General features: G+C 49.1%; 1 protein-coding gene across 2 annotated transcripts in view; it reads right to left on the bottom strand.

Moving 5' to 3' along the window:
• The window catches only part of Rasgef1c (RasGEF domain family member 1C), a 79,755-nt gene that overhangs the window by 7,529 nt on the left and 54,656 nt on the right, over positions 1-17,570 (bottom strand). Inside the window, exons 2-10 of one of the 2 annotated variants that reach the window (XM_040748519.1) lie at positions 16,612-16,794; positions 16,341-16,463; positions 15,066-15,203; positions 13,174-13,374; positions 12,559-12,633; positions 6,436-6,525; positions 4,527-4,629; positions 3,713-3,792; positions 3,534-3,629 (exon numbers count right to left, since the gene is read on the bottom strand). In XM_040748519.1, coding sequence (XP_040604453.1) covers positions 3,534-3,629; positions 3,713-3,792; positions 4,527-4,629; positions 6,436-6,525; positions 12,559-12,633; positions 13,174-13,374; positions 15,066-15,203; positions 16,341-16,463; positions 16,612-16,788 — 1,083 coding nt within the window. In that variant the 5' untranslated portion in view covers positions 16,789-16,794. The remainder of the gene's footprint in view (positions 1-3,533; positions 3,630-3,712; positions 3,793-4,526; positions 4,630-6,435; positions 6,526-12,558; positions 12,634-13,173; positions 13,375-15,065; positions 15,204-16,340; positions 16,464-16,611; positions 16,795-17,570) is intronic. The other variant, XM_040748520.1, reaches the window with a different exon arrangement.

Below are 17,570 nucleotides of genomic sequence, written 5' to 3'. Positions count from 1 at the left end.
GAAGGGAGAGGGTTCAGATCAACTTAAAAGCACGGCCCCCATGTATGAGTTAATATCTGGGTGTTCAATTCGATTCCATTAGTCTACCTGTCTATTTCTGTGCCAATATCAAACTGTTTTCAGGACTACAGCTCTATAATAGAGCTTGAGGTCAGGGATGGTGATGCCTCAGATGTTGCCTTGTTGAACAGGGTTGTTTTGGCTATCCTGGGTCTTTTGCTTTTCCATACAAAATTGATTATTGTTCTTTCAAGGTCTGTGAAGGATTGTGCTGGGATTTTAATGGGGATTGCATTGGATCTGTAGATTGCTTTTGGCAGGATTGCCATTTTTACTACATTGATCTTACCTATCCAAGAGCATGGGAGATCTTTCCATTTTCTGTGGGCTTCTTTAATTTCTTCCTTTAAAGACTCAAAGTTCTTGCAATACAGATATTCACTTGTTTGGTTAGCGTTACCCCAAGGTATTTTATGTTGTTTGTGGCAATTGTAAAGGGTGATGTTTCTCTGATTTCTTTATCAGCCCTTTTATTGTCTGTATATAGCAGGGCTACTGACTTTCTTAACTCATACATGTATGAACATCTAATCTTTGACAAAGAAGCTAAAAATATACAATGGAAAAAAGAAAGCATCTTTAACAAATGGTGCTGGCATAACTGGATGCTGGCATGTAGAAGAATGCAGATAGATCCATGTCTATCTCCATGTACAAAACTTAAGTCCAAATGGATCAAAGACCTCAACATAAATCCAGCCACACTGAACCTCTTAGAAGAGAAAGTGGGTGGTACCCTTGAACAAATTGGTACAGGAGACAGCTTCCTGAACATAACACCAGTAGTACAGAAAGTGAGGTCAACAATTAATAAATGGGACCTTCTGAAACTGATAAGCTTCTGTAAGGCAAAGGACACAGTCATCAAGACAAAAAGACAGCCCACAGAATGGGAAAAGATATTCACTAACCCCACATCTGACAGAGGGCTGATCTCCAAAATTTACAAAGAACTCAAGAAGCGAGTCTCCAAAATACCAAAGGATCCAATTAAAAAGTGGGGTACAGAACTAAATAGAGAATTCTCAATAGAGGAGTCTAAAATGGCTGAGAGGCACTTGAGAAAGTGATCAATATCCTTAGCCATCCGGGAAATGCAAATCAAAACAACTCTGAGATACCATCTCACTCCTGTCAGAATTTTTAAAGTCAAAAACACCAATGACAATTTATGCTGGAGAGATTGTGGTGAAAGGGGAACATTCCTCCACTGCTGGGAGTGCCAACTTGTACAGCTACTTTGGAAATTAGTATGGAGATTCCTCAGAAAAATGGGAATAAACCTACCACAAGACCCAGCAACTCCACTCTTAGGCATATATCCAAAAGATGCCCATTCATACAAGGATGTCTGTTCCACTACGTTCATAGCAGCATTATTTGTAATAGCCAGAACTTGGAAGCAACCTAGATGCCCCTCAACCGAAGAGTGGATAGAGAAAATGTGGTACATTTACACAATGGAGTACTATTCAGCAGAAAAAAACAATGGAATCCTGAGATTTGCAGGCAAATGAATGGCACTAGAAGAAACCATCCTGAGTGAGGTAACCCAGTCACAAAAAGAGAAACATGGCATGTACTCTCTCATATATGGATTTTAGACATAGATATGGGGAGTGCCAGCCTACAATCCCATGGCCAGAGAGTCTGGGAAACAGAACCTTCATTCAATGGATGATGGAAGCAGAGGCAGACTCCCACAGCTAAACAGTGAGCTGAACTCAAGAAAGCCAGTAACAGAGAGGGAGGACTGATGAGCAAAGGGGTTAAGACTGGGCTGGCTTAACCCCCAGAAATAGCTGACCTGACAAGGTTTAGCTCTTGAATCCCAGACTGATGGCTGGGATTCCAGCATGAGACTGATCAGGACCCCCCTGAACGTGGGTGTCAGTGAGGAGGCCTAGGTAATCTATTGAGCCTTGGGTAGTAGATCAGTATTTATCCCGGGTATACAAATGAACTTTGGGCGCCCATCCAACAATGAGAGATGAACTCTCACCCTGGACTCCCAGGGGAGGGTCTAGGCCCTGCCCTGGATGAAATGATAGACTATGGACACCCCCATGGAGGGCCTCACCCTCCCTGGGGAAATGAGGGGATACTGGAGGGGTTGGTGGGAGGAGGGGAGGGAAAGGGAGAGAGACCTGGAATTGATATGTGAAGCAACTTTGTTTCTAATTTAAAAATAAAAAAGCATGGCCCCCAGCAGTTAGAAGGGGGCTCGGAGTACAGGCACATGAAGTCCTAGCTTGTCCACCTGCCCCATGGTCACCCAGCCTCAGCTTGGATGGGAGAAGAATCATGCAGAGATCTACTATCACAAGTGACTTCTCCAATCAGAGTTCAGGGTTAGGGTTAGGTTCAGCCCAGCTTCTAAATAGTTCACCCTACAGTGCAACTCCTGAGCTGTGAGCCAGTACCTCTGCAGCTAAAACGCAGCCCCACCTGTGTCCTGGGAACAGATAAGCAGTTGATGGCCTGTAACACGGCCATGATAGTCACAGCTGTGCAAGATGGGGGTTTGACACCTGGCTCTGCCAAGGCCTTCCAACACAACTGGACAGTGAAGAGCCCTCTCTGAGACTCAGTCTTCCAGTCTGGCAGATGGGAATGCTGAGGCCCATCAGAGTTAAGTGGAGAGCAGTGGAGAGAGATCCCTGCCTTGCTGTCTGGCTTTCTAACATTCTGGCTCCTGGGCTGGGGCAGTCTTCCTAGGGCAGGGATTGGGCCAGGTGATTGGTCGCTCAGGTTCCTGACTGCTACAGTTTGGATCCTGTGTTTTCCAGAGGTCCATATGGCTATGGCTTGCTTCCCAGGGAGGTGTTTGTGGGAGGCTGTGGAAACATTAGGAGGAGGGGTTTAGTCATCAAAAGATACTTAGTTTCTGGGGACATGTCTTTTAAGGGATGATGAGACCCTGGGTTCTTTCTCCTCTTTTTGGCTCCCCTACCATCAAGAAAGCGATTTATTTATTTATTTATTTATTTATTTATTTATTTATTTATTTTTCAGTTTAAATTTAGATAAGAAACAAGGTTGTTTCACAAGTCAGTTCCAGGTCCCTCTCCCTTTCCTCCCATGCCCTCCCTCCAACCCCCCCATTATCCCCAGGGAGGGTGAGGCCCTCCATGGGGTGTCCATAGTCTGTTATTTCATATAGGGCAGGGCCTGGACCCTTCCCCAAGAGTTCAGGGTGAGAGTGCACCTCACATTGTTGGATTTTTATCATGTATCTTTTCCATAAAAGGCCCACAGTGACAAAGTCAACCAGTCATGGACTGAAATGACTGAAACTATAAGCCAAAGCCGAACCTTTTCTTTTTATAAGTTGGTTGTGTCGGCTATTTGGTTACAGTGCCAGAAAGCTGATTAATCAATACATGATGCAGCCTACCTGAGATAATACAGTCTGGAGAAGGGAGAAGCTATCAAGGCTGACCCTTCTGACCTTGGGACGGTCTCTTCCTTACCTTCTCTCTGCTGCTATGAGCAGTCAGTGAGCGGTGAGCCGCCCCACGCAGGGCTGTCCTATAGTTGCAGAAATTCCCCGTTGGATCCATCTGGTGCTGGAAGGAGACAAGGGAGGCATTTGAGCAGCTATATGAAGGGACCAGCTGGACACACCCCCTGGAGCAGCAACCCTGTTTACCTCTAGGATGAAGAACTTGGCTGTTTTCACTTTGGCCCAAGTCTTCTTCAGCCTGGAGACAGGGCTCATGTTCATGCCGGCTGGAAGAAGGTATATAGGGCTGGAAGGGCTCCTCTAGCCTGGACAGTCCCTTTTGTTCCCATAGACAGAGGTCTCAGTGTGCTCTGGCTATGACTGCAGGTAGCTGGGTGGGTAGGTGCTGGTGTACATTGTACTGAGGTGCTCATGTAACTCTGACCCTGTCCCAACCATATGGGCTCACCATGGCATCATCAGTAGCCATTTTGGTCTCCTTGTTCTCTCTGTCTCTGGGTGCACACTGCCAGACTCTTCAAATGCACCCCTTAGGGACTGACCTTGTACTGGTCTGCCCTTGGAGATCTGATAGAACATGCCCTCAGCTGCAGCCACCAAGAGCACCACCTGTGCCTAGTCACTCTGTTCCCTTTTAAAAGGGCCCTGCCCATCTCCCATCCTCTTTCTTTCTCTCCCTCTCTCTGTTTGCCCCCCCCCTTCTCTTTCCTCTCTCCCACTGTTCCTGTCCCCAGAGGCTGGTCTCCCTCCTCCCCTACCCCTTTTTATGATCTATTTCCCCTAATAACAACCCCTCCACTTGAAATCTGCCCCATGGTGTATTTCTCTCTTGTGCCTAAATGAAACACCTCTATCAGTCTCTGGGGCAGGGACATGGTTTATTGGTCACCTAGCCCACAGTCACCCACTGCAGAGAAGACCCTACATGCCAGCCGTGCCCGCTTTACCCTCTCAGGTGGTCCTCACACAGGGTATTACAGGCCTGGGCAAGGTCACTCACAGATAATGGCCATGAGGGAGTTGAAGTTGCCAATGTTGAAGCACTCTCGGGCCACGTCAATGAAGAACTCGATCACCTGTGCTCTCTGCTTCTTCTTGGCTGGCTGGGGGCAGGACATCAGAGCTTCAGTGGACACGCGTCCCTCCCCTTCCCTGCTCAAACTCTCCCTTCAACCAGCCTCCTCCTGCCCTTTTAAAGCCCATTTCACAGCTGAGAAGTGCAAGGCCCAGAGTCTTGGGACACTTTGCACAAGAGCCAGTACACACATCACAAGTGTGGGGGTCAGATGTGACCCAGTGAAGCTCCTGTGGGGGCTAAGGCACCCCTGCAGCACCAGAGAGCCAGTGAGGCATCTTGGGGATGGTTCCCCTTCAAGGCTTCTGCCTCAAGGTGGAAGTACACCGTTTCCTTTCCTCCCATCACGGAACTTGCTCTCTCCTCAGTGATGTCCATATACCAAGCCTGGGTCCCTGCTCTGTGTGCTCCCCCCCCACCCCGCCCCGCTCTCTGTCAGAAAACCATGCCACGTCATAAAGTTACCTTGGGGACAAGTTGTTGGGACTCTACCTTTCTGATGGGTTAGGATGAAACTGTCCTTCCCGCCCCCCCCCCATCCCAGGTGGGTTCCTAGCTGTGCTATGTCCAGCTCCACACAGGCAAACCCTGGCTTAGCTGCTTAGCCTGACTACGGGAGCACGGCCAGGCCAGCACAACTCAGGTGGACCCTGCTTGCCTATCAACACAATAGTAGCCTCTCTAGTCACCAAGTGTACTGTGACACCTCTGTAGACGTGCCACCAAAGCCCCTCCAAGGAGAGGTCTCTGCTGCAGAGAGCTGCCCACCTGAGATCTAGTCCTGTCCTTCAAACGGCAACGTTCACCCATCTCAGCGACAATCCGGTGAGGTTTAGATAAAGGCCAACATCTCACCCCACTATGGACACCACAGGGCAGTCTCTCCCTTCGCACATGCCTGACTGCCATGTTCCTCTCTCAGGGGCTGACCCCTAATGAGCACTGACCCTTGATCTCTGTCTCACTGCCTGTACCCAATGGGCACCACTGGAGTAGCCAGCCTGTCCTGTTGTGTTTCACCTTAGAGGACAGTACTCTTGGTATAAAAGAAAAGAAGATGACAGGCAGGCCGTGGCCAGTGTGTCTAACACTAGGATGCCAGAACTTCCTGCTGAAGAAGCAGCCACTGGCCTGGACTTGTTTTGCAATTCAATTTTTATGAATTATGGCCCATCATTTTTCTATATTCAGAAAATGACAGATTAAAAAGTACACTGGAGACTGATGGTTTGGGTGAAATCGTCCATATCCTTCAGAACACGGAATATACATAGTCAAAGCAAGGCTAACAGATACAGTGAAACCTGTAGCAATAACCTGCTTTTCTCCTCCAAATATCATTTACTAAGAGCACTAACAACAGCATAGCTTTGGATTACACTCAAGACACTAGTAAGAAGTAATAGGGGCTTGCCGGGTGTTGGTGGCGCATGCCTTTATTCCCAGCACTCAGGAGGTAGAGGCAGGCAGATCTCTGTGAGTTCGAGGCCAGCCTGGTCTACAAGAGCTAGTTCCAGGACAGCCTCCAAAACAATACAGAGAAACTCTGTCTCGGGGGGGAGTAACAGGGGCTATTGTCCTGGACTTTAATACCATTTTCCAGTTCAGAGAGGCCCAAATTGAGGCACACAGTGGCTGCCCTTCCTCCTCAGCAAACGGCCCGACTTCCTCTACTGCCTTGGCCCTGTGGAGCCACCCTGAGATCTACCTATGGGGGCATTCGTGGAGGGGAGAGGCGAACCTGGTCTGGCATGGTGGTCCAGCCATACCTTGGCCTTGGGAGGTTGGGATTCAGTGCATCCTCCCAGCCCCTGGGTGGTCTCTGGCTACTCACCATGCAGATCTCCGTGGCTACGAGATAACACAGCCTGTTGAACCACTTCACGTAGGCCTCTACATTGTTAGTCTTGTCACTGAAGCGGGGCTAGGAAAGACACCTGCGCTGAGTCTCCTTGTTGGTTATTAGAGTGCAGAATCAGATCACAGCCATTACAGAGAACCAAGACACTGTGACAGTCTCAAAGTCAGCCAGACATACAATGACCCGGTGTGTATCTTCCTGGTCTCCTTCCTGCAGGCTGGTGTCCCTGGGCTCATCCCCCCATCACAGGGGAGAAGACAAAGAGGAGGACTGGGGTACAAAGCGCAGCAGCAGACTGCAGACTCACAATGTGGAAGTCCGTGGTTCCATCCACAGCACCAGATGAAGCACAAATAAATGAATTACTGAGGCTGCAACTCAAAATGCACTGGTATGCACACACAATTAATACTTTTTATCCATATTCTGTATTTGCAAATTAGTCTACTGCTTCATTTTTTTTCAGTTCCAATAGCTTGTGTTACTTTCCCATCCATTGGTGTGCAGGGACAGAAGAACAAAATATTTGGACCACTCAGCTTACATAAGTGTTTCAGTGAAGACTGGACTAAATGAAGCTGTTATGTCTTGTTTCTTCGAGCAAGGATCCTTTGTTTAGTGTCTCTTTTATTTTTGTCTTTTCTTTGCAGAATACTTTCAGGGTTTTGAAAGGATTCCAAGAATAATTCTGGAGTGATATATTTTATTCCTAAGCACACAAAGGTTATGGTGTGTCCTACAGAGAAAATATGTGCTAGATAGCCTTCGTTTATCCATGACTTATACAGACTTGGATAGACAGATAGATGGATGGATAGACAGGCAGATGGACAGACGGACAGATGGAGAGATAGACAGGTAGGTAGACAGACTGGATACCCATACAGATGAACATCTCCTTTCTGTGGTGCTGGCGATGAAACCCAGGGCCTTGTGTATGGCAGGCAAGCATTCTACTCCAGAGCTACAGCTCAGACCCAGGCATGGGTTGGCCTGGCTATTTGCTGGAGTTCAGTGTTAGTCAGGAATGAACAGTAGATATGTGTCTTTAAACCTAGGCATGTGGAAAGTATTGAGGAGTTTGTTGGAGCCTGCATTTTCTCCCAGGAGCAATGGTTTAGGATTGCTAATTTGGTGTTTGTGTTGGCATTCTAGACCATAATGACTAGGAATAGCAGAATCAACTCTATGTATGTATGTATGTATGTATGTATGTGTGCATGTATGCATGCATGTATGTGCATACCCATAACTATAGATTTCCATTTTAACCTTTTCCTGAGTCATAAAATGTTTGGAGAAAAACAAATTTCAATCTATGCTGAACATTCTATGTATGGCATATACATATGCCATTGTTTAAACGATTAAACTTGAGGTAAAGAAATGTGTATGTTGAGCCGGCAGCAGTGGTGGTGCACGCCTTTAATCCCAGCACTCAGGAGACAGAGGCAGGTGGATCTCTGAGTTCAAAGACAGCATGGTCTACAGATCAAATTCCAGGACAACTAGGACTACACAGAAAAAACCCTCAAAAAACCAACAAAAAAATGTGTATGTTAAAACTATCGGGATAGCCGGGCATTGGTGTGCATGCCTTTAATCCCAGCACTCGGGAGGCAGAGACAGGTGGATCTCTGTGAGTTCGAAGCCACCTCTGGTCTACAGAGTAAATGCCAGGACAGGCTCCAAAGCAATACAAAGAAACTCTGTTTTGAAAACTCCCCACCTCAGAAAAAAAGCCCAAAACTACCGGGATAATTTTCAATTAATATAGAGGAGGGAGATAGGAAAATATGTAAAGAAAGGAGAGAGAAAGAAACTGGGAAGTCAAGAGAATGACAAATGCCACAGGAGTCAATGAGGACAAACCCTGTAGATCAGCAGTTACAATCAAATTCCATTTCTTGCCATTCTCTAAGTCAAGGACATAAGTAAAAAAAGAATAGGAAATTATACATTTGATAAATGTCACGTAGCTATTCAGAGGATCCTAACTTGTGGTTCAATGAAGATTTTTCAACTTTATGGTGGGCTAATCAGGATAGAACCTCACTAGGAGTACAGGAAGTCCTGTAATATCTGGACAGGGTTTTAAGGCAAAAAAAAAATCTGAGGGAAAAGCACTGTAAAAGCAATTAAAGGGTAACCCCACAGTAAGAAGTTTCAATTCATTAGGAAAATGTCATGAGTCTAAAATGTTTGTGCTAAGCATCATGTCTTCAAAATGTGGAGGCCAGGCTGGGGAGATGACTCAGAGTCACAGAAGAGCCAGGCTCGGTGGCACTCACTTGTAATCCCGGTGATGTGATTGTTACACTGATGATGAAACGGAGAAATAAATCATAAGGAATGTCAAAGAGATGCTGCCAATGTGGATGTGAAGACATTTGAGAGAATAGTTATTAGTGAGTGACCTCGTATCTGTAAATGTGAACATTTAAGGAAAGTGGTTAAATTCCTGAAATACTGGAAGAGGTTACAAAACAGCTTAAGAAGAAAGAGAAAAGCAGGGCCTGGTTACCCAGGAGGCTGAGGCAGGGGGATCCTAAGTTCAAGGTCTGACTGAATTAGTTAGTGAGCCCATCACACAATTAAAAATAGCAAAAGGGAGGCTTGGGAATATAGCTCCGTGGTAGTGTCTGCCCAGGAAACAGAAGGCCCTGGGTTTGATCCTCAGTACCACTTTGGGGCAGGGGGAGAAGAAAGAGGAAACCTAAACAGTCCTCCAGTCACTAAATAACAGTAAGAATAAACTAAGAAACAACCCAATGAGAAAAACCTTGAGAACATGTCAAACTTGGACGTTTCCCTGGCAAATTCTGGCCAATGCTCCAATAATAGATAATTCCAGTCTTTTATACATAACAGAGAAAAGAGAAAGAGTAGCCAAAAAACAGTGTCAGGAAGAAAAGTAGCAGATCAGTCTTACTCATGCTTCATGGTGGCAGACACTCTAAATGAAACGGCACACAGGACCCAGAGATACACGGAAGAGATGAAGGTTTAACAAAAAGAAGAAGAAGAAGAAGAAGAAGAAGAAGAAGAAGAAGAAGAAGAAGAAGAAGAAGAAGAAGAAGAAGAAGAAGAAGAAGAAGAAGAGCCTGGCAGTGGTGGTGCATGCCTCTAATCCCAGCACTCGGGAGGCAGAGGCAGTCGAATCTCTGTGAGTCGAGACCAACCTGGTCTACAGAGCGAGTTCCAGGACAGCCTCCAAAGCCACAGAGAAATCCTGTCTCGAAAGAGAGAGAGAGAGAGAGAGAGAGAGGGAGAGAGAGAGAGAGAGGTGAAGGTTTGTCATATCCAAGTTCTGCTTATTTCAGAAATGTAAGGCAGATTCAACATTGATTAAAAAAAAAGAATAAAAGCAATCACCTAACAGTTTAAAGGTACGTGTGAGTTCTGTGGCGATGCTTCACTATGAAAATATCTTCAATATCTCCTACATCTCAGAGCAGGGAACTTTTGCTGGGCCTTATGCCTTGAGGTCCCTGGTACTACTGGGCTTGGTTGTTCAATCTGCCTTTAAGAGAACAATGTAACAACATCCAAACAATGTAACAACATCCATACTTGCTTAGATTTCCCACACAATCAGCTTTTGCAGCCTAAACTAATGAATAGCTTTAATCATAAATTATGTATTCTTCCATGCCCCAGGCCTGGAGAAATGTACATGTGTTTGTATGTGTGCTATGAAAATCATTTGCTAGAAATAGCAAACCAGGCAAAAGAGACCTTGTGCAATAAATATCTGCCACAAATGCTGAAAACAGCATGGAGACAGTCTGTTTGCAGAACTGTTTGTTATCTAGGTCAGCTGGAATGGATAGGTTCATCCCTTGTGAAACTGCTGGAGGTTTCTGTAAAGTGCCCCCCAGTCCTTCCTCATGTGATGCCTTCTGTGCTGTTTAATAAAGGAGAACAAAGCTCTTTGTTAGGGACAGATTCCCAAGACCTCGTGCAGGCAGGCACAGAATCAGACTCAGCTGACAGACAGACTATAGACAGAAAGATTACAGACAGACAGACAGATTACAGACAGGCCAGAAATCATAAGCTACAGGAAAGAAACAGGAGACACATGGAGAGGAATGGAGAATTCAGACGTGGGGTCAAAGTCCTTCAAGAGGAAGAGTTAGATTCTTTTTCTTAATGTGATGCCGATGCATATTGGCACATCTGAGACCATCTCTAATGCCTTCAGTCTGTGCAGGGTGATAGAGCTGGAGAAAGAATTCAACAAAACTTAACAACCATGCATGAGAGATCTCTTGACAAACCAAGAACCAAGGCACCTTTCCAAAACCTGAAGAAATAACCTAACAGCAATGCACTTGGGTATGGGCTGCTAAAAGCAATCCTTCTAAAAGCAGGAAAAGAAGGCTGTCTTCTCTCAGCGATCCTGATTGATGTTGTAGCAGGGGTGCAAGCTGGTGCTGGGAGCAAAATTGGGCCGAGGGTGCCCCACATTAAGTAACGATCTTAGCATTCAGAGACTTACAGTGACAGAGGAAGGCCTGTCTACTAGTCACGTCCCTCTTATACCTGTGGAGTTTCTATTTTATGGCTGCCACAGAAATAAAACAAATACTGTTTCAGGGACTGGAGGGATGACTCAGTGGTTAAGAGCACTTGCCAGAGGCTCCCAGCACTCATGTGAGCTCAGTGGTAGCACACTTGCCTAGCATGCACAAGGCTCTAGGTTCAATCCCTAATGCCTAAAATAAAGTTCTATTCAGTGCTGACAGTTGCAAAATTAACATAAAAAAGTACTGTCCTCTTGGGGGGAGCACCCGATAGGCTGAATGGACTGCTGGTTTTCTCTGAATATTATTTTGACTTGAATGACAGGGAACCTCATTATTCAGACCAGCATTTGGCTGCTTGTGCCTTGACAATGAGGGAAAAGCTTGTGACCTCCAAGAAAACAACTCAGAGCATTTGTTGCCAATGACGAAGTCCAAGCTTGCAAGAGAAACTTGGGACCTTACAAAACCCTTGTCCACCTCTGTGAGCTTGACAGCCTCAGGGTTTTCATGGCTTTTCCTCCCCAACAGCAGGGAGATCTGCTTCACTTAGTCTCCAGGCTGTTTTTTAAGAGTCCAGTAATCACATATTCAAGGTGTGGGACAGTTCAGTGGATGTCACCGTGTATGGAAAACTCACTGATACATTTTTAGGTAAGTGTTTAAAAATCATCACTTGCAGTATCTAACAAGAATACGGACAAATATCTCACAAGGATTTCAAATTCCCAACTACATACCTGTGACACCCCCCAACCCCAGGAGATCGGCTCTGGAGTGGAACCTAGGGTTTCCTGCATGGAGGGTAGCCCTCTGCCCTTGACCTTCAATTCACAGCCTGAGGACATACATCTACATAAAGTCATGTGATCTCTACCAATAGCACACAAGAGCCCTGCTTTCCTTCCAAAACCACACCATGTCTAACTTACGCTCCTTGCCTCTCTCAGAGGCAAGAGAGGCTGTCACACACTACAGCACTTAATTTGCACTCTTTTTGTTAGGTGGAGCCATAAATAGAGGGTGATTCCAGTTCTGGCTCAATCTAGCCCTTTGGTTAGACACCCTACTCCAGTGGTTGGGCCTCTCTCTGAGCAAGGAGCTAGCTCTAAATCCTAGTGTGGCCTCAACGTGCCCAATCCTTTCAAGTATGGGGCAACAGCCGGCACTTCCCTCGGTGACCGCTGGAGGGCACCAGCACCCGCCAAAACGCACAGGGAGGACCCGCAGGTCCCAGGCCATACAGGATGCACCCTGTATGCAATCTCTACCCAGTACTGAAGCCTGATTCAAGGTGACAGCAGGCTTCCCGACCACGCCTGCATCCTGGTTGGATGAGTGATCTGATAGGGTACGTCCAGTCAGTCCCCTGGGCTCCCTGGGACTCAGTGCTGTTGCCATCGGAAAGGCCTGGGTGTAGCGGCCAGGGACCCCCCAGTCTGTTCTGGGCAGCATCGAGGCTCTCCCAGCCGTTGCCCGTGAGATCCATCCATATCAACCCCGCCTCCCGCGTGACCACCACTAGGTGGAGGTCACTGTTGTCTCAGCCTTTCCCAGCACCTTTTACCTTTGTGTCTGACAGGGAGTCCTTGTTCACAAAAGCCTGGACAAACTCCTCAGGTCCAATGTGTCTTAGTCGCTCCTGCATGGGGAAGGGAGAAGAGTCAGAAAAGGGGGAGGTGTGGGGAGGGGTTACATGCTGGGAGGCAGCAAGGGTGCCATCAGGGGTGCAAGTGTGGCAGGAGGGTGCCACTTCCCTTCGTTGCCTCTCTTGGGGCGCGTCGGCCTCTGCACCCACATAGAGTCCTGTGCATTTGGGGCAAGGCCAGCTCATTCCCTTTTACCTGCACGAATGAGGGAGTGCTTAGCTGCTGCTCCCTCCCCCCACACCCACCCCTTGCCCATGCAGGGTCCAAATGGGAAGTTCCTAAGGCCTGAGAAGAGCACACAGGGAATGGCATCTTAATGAGAGTTTGAACCCAATTCTTCTGTCCTCAGCCTAGACTCTTACGCTGGCACCTCTAGACCTCCTGTCCCAGGCCCAAGAACACTGAGGGACTGCTTCAGGGTCTTCTGCAAATGCCCCTGGTCACTGGACCTGGATCCCTGGGCTAGTCCGAGGTCAGCAAAGACGGGCGGTGTTGGCTGTCTGGGACTGCTCCCTTCCCTGGGTCCCGCTCACCAGTTCTACATGGGTCAGTTGCTGGGCCAGCGTGTAGGGGTCACTGCAGACACCTAGGAGCTCCCTGTGGATGGAGGCTGGTGGCTTGGTCCTGTATGAGATGGGCTTGTCCGCTCCTACCAGGCCTTCTGGCCCCTGGCCAAGTGATGCCAGTTTCTGGTGCAGAGCCTGCAGAAGCTGATGCATCCTGTTCCCATAAGTCTAGGGCAGAGGCGAGGGGAGAAGGTGCTCAGGTCTGAATGCCCACACCCCAAACTCAACCCCAGCTGTAGGCTCCTGAGTGTGCGTGCATGTGTGCATATGTGTGTGCATGCGTACGTGTGTGTGTGTGTGTGTGTGTGCACGCTTCTGCGTGCAAGGTCAAGTACCAGCAAACATCCTGGGACCTGTTCCATGCTGATAAAAGACCCTACATTGGACATGGGGTAGTTGGGGCCAAAGTGAAGACCAGTTGGGGAGAAGGCTGCAGGGTTACAGGTGTGAACTGAGAAATAATTTGGGTAGAACATCTCTGGCTAATGTGCACAGGCTGCCTGGGCTGCAGGGTGGAGTGGAGACGGCAAGCCAGGGGAGAAGAGGGGGAAGGGAAAGCAAGGGACAGGCCCTGCCCGGAACTGGCCTCTTACTGGCTCCAGTGGGGACCATCCTGCTCCTCACTGAGCCCAGCTCAGAAAGGCCTTGCCGACCTGCTCCTCTCTCCTGTCTCAGTCCCTGGCGGTGCCACCTTCTTCAGAGTGACTTCTACAGCCGCCCAGCTAGAATGATGCTGCACAGGGCGGGATGCGCCATCTCTGCCACCAGAGTGCAGCCCGGCCCTGGGCATGCAGCATGTACTCTGTGACGGGGCAAGGACAAACCCACTCCACACGGAGCTCAGATCGACAGCCTGCTTCGGACTATGCCCTGAGCTGGGAGCAGGGACACAAGGTTCCTGCAGGGGCACCCTCCTCTAGGTACAAGGGAAAATCCATCACCTCTCCTTTAAAAAGAAAGATTTTTAAAATAAAAAAAATTGGGTGCATATGTGTTTGTGTGTGGGTGCGTACACCTCAGTGCAGGTACCCTCAAAGACCAGAACAGGGCTGCAGACTGGAGTTTGAATTACAGTTAAGTTGTGAGCTGCTTGGTGTAGATGGTGGGAACTGAACTCACATCCTTCTGCTCTTAACCACTGAGTCATGTCAGCCCCAGAGACACTACTTCTAATGAGAGATGCCATCAGCCGATGGCATCTTGATATATATATATATATGTATGTATATACATATATATACATACATATATATATATATATATCAAGAGTTTTGGCCAGTAACCCAGAACAGACCCCTGAGTGTGTTAGCCTGTGGCAAATGTCACCCCTAGAGATGACTGCACTCCTCATGAGTCAAGGAGCTATCCCGGGAGCTGGCAGCAGTAGGCAGTTGGGGGAACTCTCTCGGTTGCTCTTGTGGTTAATCTGTGGAGCTCCTCTCCTGCCCCAAATTATAGGCCCTTGGCCACGAGCACTGACTGCCAGCTTGACTGCACGGGGAGCAGGGCAGTGGGCGGGAGGCCTCTGTAGCACATGCCCCTGAACATGGGACTCTGCAGGTGGCTTAGTGGGTCTGAGAGCCCCTGCCTGGCCACCAGTCCATCTGAGCCCATTGGTGGGTCTTATTCATCACCTAATTACCATTGCTGGGACAGAAGGTAGAGGTAGAGATACAGGGCCTAAACGGGGCCTTGGATTTCCTCCCAGCTATCCTGGGCCTGGTTCCTCCACGGGCTCCATTGTGGGGTTGTGCTATGCAGTATTGGGAGAGAAGAGCCCAAAGGAGGCTGGAAATGGCCTCAGGTCCTAGACAGGAAGATACAGGAAGGGGAAGTGACATCTACCCAGGCTGGCCCACCTCGTCACATGGGGCAATGCGGCCCACCACGTCTGTTAGGTGTCCGATGGTGGACTCCTCTTCGAAGTCCCGTGGAAAGGTTTCAGTCCACTCAGCCAACAACTGGAGCAATTTGGCACCGAACTTCCGGACTCGGGCCTGCAAGGCAAAGCAGAAGCGGGGGCCACTTGGAGGGGTGTAGCGAGTTCTCAGAACCACATGAGCCTATCGCTGAGTATGCTCTGCCTATCTGGATCATAGGTTCCTGCAGTAGTTGTAGGAAACCTCGGGCTATCTGTACTGCAGCTGGGAGGGGACAACAGAATAGAGGAGAGGTGGGGAGGTTCTGACTTGTCCCTGCTCACACAGGGGACAGAAGTGAGGCAGGCTCTTGAGACTGGGTGCATCTCATTTCCACCATCTACACCATCCATGGCCTCTCCATTTCTGGGGGTTAGGGTATCTTAGTTTTCCCGTGGGGCTCCCTCTCTTTTCCTTAAGGCTCAGGCTCAGCTGACTCAGTGCCGGGATGGAACTATATGAGTGCTGGCCAATGAGATACCTAGCATTCTAATTCCTCATGTGTAATGACTGGCGCACAGACGAGCATAGGACCTGAGCTAGGCCCATGAGATCTCAGCCTTGTACCTTTAAAGGTCTTTCCACGTGACTGAAAGGGTAGAAGGCCTCCCTGCCAAGGAGGCCCCTACCACCATGCAGGAGGATCTGCTGGCACAAGGTGAGGCCTTAGCCACAGGTGAAATCAGGACAGAGCATCCCAGTGAGGAAGCCCCTGACCTAGTGCTGTGATCTGGGCCCCTCAAAGAGAAGGCAGCTACACGAGTCAGCCATGTCTCTTCTCGTGGGCTGGATGAAGTTGGGTTTCTGCCACAGTATGCAAAAGCCTGACTGACCCAGGTGTAGAAATCAGGCCAGGGAGAAGGGAAGGGTCAGAGGAGCCATGGCGTGGAGAAACCATCCTTCTCATACAGAAATGGAATCCAACTGGATGGAAGCCCAGCAGAGGCATGGGGCCATCCCAGGTCACAGGCAGTAAGGGCCCTACATACCAGGCTCTGGGGACCCGGGGCTGGCTTTAATATGATCTCACTGGACTTTGGAAAATGGCACAGGTAAAGGGTGCCTATCCTTGCAGGCCTGGGGGCTCAGGTAGTTTCATAAGCTCCTTTTCCAGAGGGCAGAGCAACCACGGCCTCCCAGAGAGGCTGACACTGTGAAGTCATGCCCCGGGATACAGATGCGCTCAGAGCCCCCCCCGCCTGCCCAGCCCCTCACCTTGTCCAGCACCGGCTTGTCCAGCTGTTGCTGCTCTATGCACAGGTGGCACACCCGAGCCAGGAGCTCCCGGGGCTCGATGAAGAGACGAGAGCTCAGCAGGAAGGTGAAAATGTAGGCTTTCTGGTGAGGATACCGCATAAGCTCATCAGGGTACAGAGAGTGTCGCCAGCCTGCCCCATCTCCCCAGGCACAAGGCCGTTCCCGGTCAGTCATCTGCCCCATGCTCGCTCCTGCCCCCAGCCCCCCCCGCGCCAGGTGGCTCACCTACCTCGGGGTAGTAATCGGCTGTGGGCACTAGATGCTGAATCAGAGTGTCCAGCGAGGCTGAAGATGGCGCTCCGTCCAAGAGGGGCTGTCCAGCCTGCTCGCCTTCTGTGGATTCTGTGGGAGGCGGGCTGAGGCTGCCCGGGGTGACCATGTCGGAGGCACTCAGTGTCCGGGGCATGCCTGCCTGCAAGGGCCCGAAACAGTAGGGGTAACCTGAGTTTGGCTCCAGGCTGGAAGACTCTGCCTCTCACTGTCCACTCTAGTTCAGTAAATACATCATGTGAGGCTGCCAGTGTCCCTTATTTCACAGCTCACCATCCATTCTGCATTTTCTTTTTTTTTTAATTATGTTTTTATTTAGGTTACAAGCAATCTCGTTTCACATGTCAATCCCAGCTCCCTCTCCCTCCTCTCCTCCCCTGCCCTCCCCCATCAGGTCTCCCAGTCCCCCACCCATTCTCCACTCCAATCCCCAGGGAGGGTGAGGTCCTCCATGGTGGATCTCCAGTAACTGTCATTTCATCCAGGGCAGGACCTAGGCCCTCCCCCAAGAGTCCCTGCTGAGAGAGCCTCCCATACTGTGGCATGGGCACTCAAAGCCTATTTTATGCCAGGGATAAGTACTACCCAAGGCCCCATAGATTACCTAGGCCTCCTCACTGACACCCACATTCAGGGGGTCTGGGTCAGTCCCATGCTTTCCGCACAGCCATCAATCTGGAGTCCGAGAGCTCCCCCTTGCAGCCCCTTGATTCTTTCCCCCAGGAACTACCTCTTCTTCACTGTCCATTTCTCCAGAACCTTCTCCTCCTGGAAAACCTCTCCATAGAGTTGGTTCCCCCCACTTCTCATATTTATAATTCGGGCTGATCTGTAACTCTCAGCAGCCCTTCTGTTTCAGATTAGTCCAGTGTGGCACTTCAGGGGTGGGCCACCATGCACAGGAAAAGCTGTTCTTCC

Source organism: Mesocricetus auratus, unplaced genomic scaffold, assembly GCF_017639785.1.
Source record: "Mesocricetus auratus isolate SY011 unplaced genomic scaffold, BCM_Maur_2.0 Super-Scaffold_100007, whole genome shotgun sequence".
NCBI lineage: Eukaryota > Metazoa > Chordata > Mammalia > Rodentia > Cricetidae > Mesocricetus > Mesocricetus auratus.
Note: the sequence above shows the minus strand (reverse complement) of the source record. Positions and strands in the feature narration are given on the sequence as shown.